The 4828-nt window shown below is 37.7% G+C and overlaps 1 protein-coding gene across 1 annotated transcript; it reads left to right on the top strand.

The window, feature by feature from the left end:
* Positions 1-247: 247 nt before the first annotated feature.
* Positions 248-4617, top strand: LOC141049592 (keratin, type II cytoskeletal 5-like). The gene is made up of 9 exons (XM_073546159.1): positions 248-833; positions 1011-1231; positions 1334-1394; positions 1527-1622; positions 1837-2001; positions 2236-2361; positions 2472-2692; positions 3712-3746; positions 3842-4617. The coding sequence occupies exons 1-9, from the start codon at positions 339-341 to the stop codon at positions 4042-4044; spliced, it is 1623 nt and encodes a 540-aa protein (XP_073402260.1). The 5' UTR covers positions 248-338; the 3' UTR covers positions 4045-4617.
* Positions 4618-4828: the final 211 nt, after the last annotated feature.

Raw genomic sequence — 4828 nt, 5'->3', positions numbered from 1 at the left:
ATTTTGTGTATTAGAAGAAAATAGAGCACAATTTGTATACAATGATTTGATATTAGCATGCATGTAGCTAGATACAGGAAATAGATTACTGAGATTGAACAGTGCAAGCAAAGCAATATTTCCCAAAGGTGTGATCAGTTTAGCAGATTGATGGGTGGTTGCCAGCTTAGCCAAACCCATTATTGCATTAAACTGGTCTCTTGCCACCCATGCAACCAAGCCCAAAGTTTCAAACAGATAAAAAGGGAGACTGCTGTCTCTCAGTGCAAAGGGGCCCACACTCCTTCACCTTATCTGTTCTTTTTGTTCCTTCTCAACTTCAATTCTCACAATCCATTATGGCTTATATGCAAAAGCAAGGTGGTGGTGGAAGCAAGGGTTTTAGTACCTGCTCAGTTGGTGGAGGAAGATCAGGTGGCGGTCGTTCTTCTGGTTTTGGATCAAGAAGTCTGTATAATCTTGGTGGAACGAAGCGAACATCAATCAGTGCCACCAGTGTTCAAGTTGGGGGAGGCTATGGTGGTGGAGCAGGAGGCTTTGGCGGAGGAGGAGCAGGAGGATTTGGTGGAGGAGCAGGAGGATTTGGTGGAGGAGCAGGAGGATTTGGTGGAGGTGCAGGAGGATTTGGTGGAGGTGCAGGAGGATTTGGTGGACATGGAGGTGACCATGGTTTTCCTGTTTGTCCACCTGGTGGAATCCAGGAGGTAACCATCAACCAAAGCCTTTTGCAGCCACTTAATTTGGAAATAGATCCAGCCATTCAAAAAGTAAAAACTGAAGAAAGAGAACAGATTAAATCCCTCAACAACAAATTCGCAACTTTCATTGACAAGGTAAGGCTTGAGAAATCAATGGATAAATGTATATCAATTTAAGTTCTATAATAATTTATTATGAATATGTGGATATTTGTTATACATAGCACTTCGAAATGAAATTGATTAGATTCTGAAAAGTTCTTTTACAAACGCGATCCTACAGCTTAACAATGCCTTCAATTCAATTTTTAGGTTAGGTTCTTGGAACAGCAAAACAAAGTACTAGAAACAAAATGGCGCCTTTTGCAAGAGCAAGGATCAAAGGGTGGTACAAAAAAGAGCAACATTGAACCCCTCTTTGAAGCTTTCATTAGCAATTTGAAGAAACAGCTTGACAGTATACTAAGCGAGAAAAGTCGTCTAGAGAATGAACTGAAGAACATGCAAGAAATGGTGGAAGACTTCAAGAAAAAGTATAATATCATTCTAGCTTATAACTGTGATTATTAAATTAAAGAATCCACCTTTGGATTTGGAATTTTTTTTCATTCACATTCTATTTGTATTTCCTACAGATATGAAGATGAAATTAATAAGCGCACTACAGCAGAAAATGACTTTGTTGTACTCAAGAAGGTGAGTCAAATTCAAATCAAGTAACGCCGATTTAACATTTCAATTTATGTGTTAAACCAAGTTATGGAGGCTCAAGGTTAAGAGATGGTGATTGAACTCTACATGACTCCATTGATAATTCTTTCATTACAGGATGTTGACACTGCATATATGGCCAAGGTAGATTTGGAGTGCAAGGTCGATATTTTGAATGATGAAATTAACTTCTTAAGATCTCTATATGACGCTGTAAGTAACCTTGATTTTATGATTACTTTTCACAGTAAATGGTTCAATTTAAGAGCAATATCAATGATTACATCTGGCTAAAATGTGTCTTAATTTTAATGAAATAATTCAAGATAATGAAATAAAATTATTATAAATTCAATGAAATTGATAGAAATTGTTCTATTCTAGCTCTGTATTTCAACTTATGAATGATGATTTGTGTCGTTGGTAGATGCTTTCACAAACACAAGGAGGAGGTGGTGACACCTCTGTTATTCTATCTATGGATAATAACCGAGACTTGAACTTGGAGGACATCATGAAAGAGGTTAAGAATCAATATGACCAGATTGCACAGAGGAGCAAAGCTGAGGCAGAACAATTATATGACAACAAGGTTGGTATCATTCACCTGCTGATGCATGTAAATCGAAACCCTAATCAACACTTATAATTAGACCCCACCCTATACTTCTTATAGATATATTGCCAATGCAAGTCAAAACCCAGAACATGTGTTATGAAATACATATAATTTGCTATGTTAATATTCACTCACATTAAGTAAACCTAAAATGTAATATGCTTGTGTTCACGATACTGATATTGAGATTTTCTCTTTTCATATTAGTACCAACAACTAAAAGATGCAGCTGGCAAGCAAGGTGACAACCTGAAGAACTCAAAGAATGAAATTTCAGAACTGAACCGCTTGATCCAAAGGCTAAGAGCTGAGATTGAAAATATCAAGAAGCAGGTAGGCCTAGCCAGTTATATTGGGTTATTAAAAAATGCAGAATTTCACCTAATACATTAAAGGAGAAGATTATGTTATGAATTAAGAGGATAATTACTCTTTTTTTACAGATTGCAGCTCTCCAGTCCTCCATTGCAGAGGCTGAAGAGCGTGGTGATCTTGCCCTGAAAGATGCCAGAGCGAAGCTGACTGAACTTGAAGCTGCATTGCAGAAGGCCAAGGAAGATCTGGCCCGTCAACTGCGTGACTACCAGGAGCTCATGAATGTGAAACTTGCTCTTGATGTTGAAATTGCCACCTACAGAGCCTTGTTGGAGGGAGAAGAGGATAGGTTAGTTTCATGTGATACCTTAGGCATAATTAAAATAATAATATGCACTTACTTTGGTTTTTGATCGTCAGATAAACTCAGGCCTAAAAGCGCCCTTGGTATCTCCAGTATTAGATCTGATAAGCCCAGTGAACAATAATGAGAGAAGTCTCTTCTTATCTGAGCACCCCTGATATCTCCAGTATTAGATTAGATAGTCATGGTGGACAGCAGTGTGAGCAGTGTCTTCTTATTTTAGCACCACTGATATCTCCAGTATTAGATCAGATAGACAGGGTGGTCAGCAGTGTGAGTGGCCTCTTCTTACCTGAGCACCCCTGAAATCTCCAGTATTGGATCAGAAAGACATGTTAGGTAGCAGTGTGATCAGCCTCTTATCTCAGCACCCCTAATACCTCCAGTATTAGATCAGATAGACAAGGAGGCCAGCAGTGTAAGCAGCCTCTTCTTGCTTCACCATCCCTAACATCTCAACATCTCAAATATTAGATCAGGATATCCCCTGGAGCACATCTTTCCACACATGCTCACAGGAACCTGTCCTAATATTAGTTTAATACAGATTTGTGTCAATGTAATAATAAAATTGCTATTTTTATGTACAATAGTGTTTAGCTCCTTAGATACAATTGTAATTTTATAAGTAATGGTAGCTCTTGGTCTCCTTAATTTACACCAGTGTTTGGGTCAAAATAATGATAAAGGCATGAATAAATATGGCACATTTTTGGAGTTCACTTAGGCATGCACTCATTAGTTGATATTTTTCCAGCACTCTTTAGTGAGGTGTAAAATATGTCTAAAGTACATAATGACTTTGGCTAGCAGCATGTAAGCCAGTTTTTTGGTGGAAATTAAGGAAGAGTTTAACTGACCTTGTAAATGTCCCCCATTATTTACACATTTATAGTCCATGTAAGCAAAGTTACAAACCAGAATGGTCCTTCAATTGCACAGAATCAATAAGCATGTAGTTTTTCACTGAGAATTTAACCAACAAATATTGTTGCTTTTTTCAGAATGTCTGGACAGATTGTCAACAATGTCAGCATCTGTAAGTACTGCTCATCCTTATAATTGAAGTAAAATAATGATTGCATGTAAGTAATGAATGAAAAGTAACCCAATGTTTCTTGTTCCTAACTCTAGCTGTCATCAGCGGAGGATCTTCAAGCATGTCTGGTGGTGCTGGTGGTGCTGGAGGAGCAGGAGGATATGCTGCTGGTGGAGGCGGTGGAATGCAATACGGCGCCTCTCAAGGAAGCAGCAGCTACAGCCGTTCTGGTGGCAGAAGCACAGTGGCAATTTCAACAACATCATCATCCTCTGTAAAGAAAACATCATATAATTAGCATGTCCCATTACATTAGCACTAGTCACTCGCCATCTTTCAACTCCAAACTTCATTATACTTTTGTCAACCTGCTCAAATACAAGAAGCTTTACTAGTATGTTAATTTGTATCATCCTGGCTCATACCTTGTTTGTTCTTAGGGATACAGTTGACTATAATGTAGACATATTATACTTCCTTTTAACATATTAAGAAAGTCATATCCATTAGTTGAATTGCTGATTATATTCTCAGGCATTTAGGAAGTTAACACCATTGTATTTGTCAAAACAAAAGCCCACCATCATATTATTTAGAGGGTGACGTGTGCTTTCTATTCCTTGTGAATGAATGTAATTGCACTCATGTGTATCCCTGTGACATGCTTAGGTGAGTTTGTATGAGATTTCTGAGCTAGGTCATGGCTGGCGCCAGTCCTTTTGAGTTCTTGCTTTCTTTGTTTCTGAAAGTTATGTAAGTCAGGGTGTTTGTTGTATATAATACTGTTTAATGCATTGCTGGATCTTTTAACTCCAGGCTCGCATGTCTTGTCTTTTCTTTATATCTTCAATAAACTGCATGTGGATCTAAATTGAGTTGTAGTTTTTGCTGTTTTTCTGCCGTATTGGATTTTCATGAATTTACATAATGAAACATGATGAAATGCAATATACGTTCAGATCATGTAACATTTGTGTTTGGCCAATTGTCAATGAAAAACTCATGTTCAAGTCCTTTGTACAAAAATACAATAGTTATCCTGATTGTAGAGAACATATCCATCTAAAGCTTCCAAAATAAGG

This window comes from Dendrobates tinctorius, unplaced genomic scaffold, assembly GCF_039654945.1.
Source record: "Dendrobates tinctorius isolate UK_male_01 unplaced genomic scaffold, ASM3965494v1 ptg000145l, whole genome shotgun sequence".
In the NCBI taxonomy this organism is placed as follows: Eukaryota; Metazoa; Chordata; class Amphibia; order Anura; family Dendrobatidae; genus Dendrobates; species Dendrobates tinctorius.
Note: the sequence above shows the minus strand (reverse complement) of the source record. Positions and strands in the feature narration are given on the sequence as shown.

Bases quoted from the DNA above. Each gene is read 5' to 3' on its own strand.
- LOC141049592 (XM_073546159.1), top strand. From the start codon at position 339: ATGGCTTATATGCAAAAGCAAGGTGGTGGTGGAAGCAAGGGTTTTAGT. The intron at 1,232-1,333 runs GTATAATATCAT...TATTTCCTACAG, and splicing joins GTGGAAGACTTCAAGAAAAA to ATATGAAGATGAAATTAATA. The intron at 1,395-1,526 runs GTGAGTCAAATT...CTTTCATTACAG, and splicing joins ACTTTGTTGTACTCAAGAAG to GATGTTGACACTGCATATAT.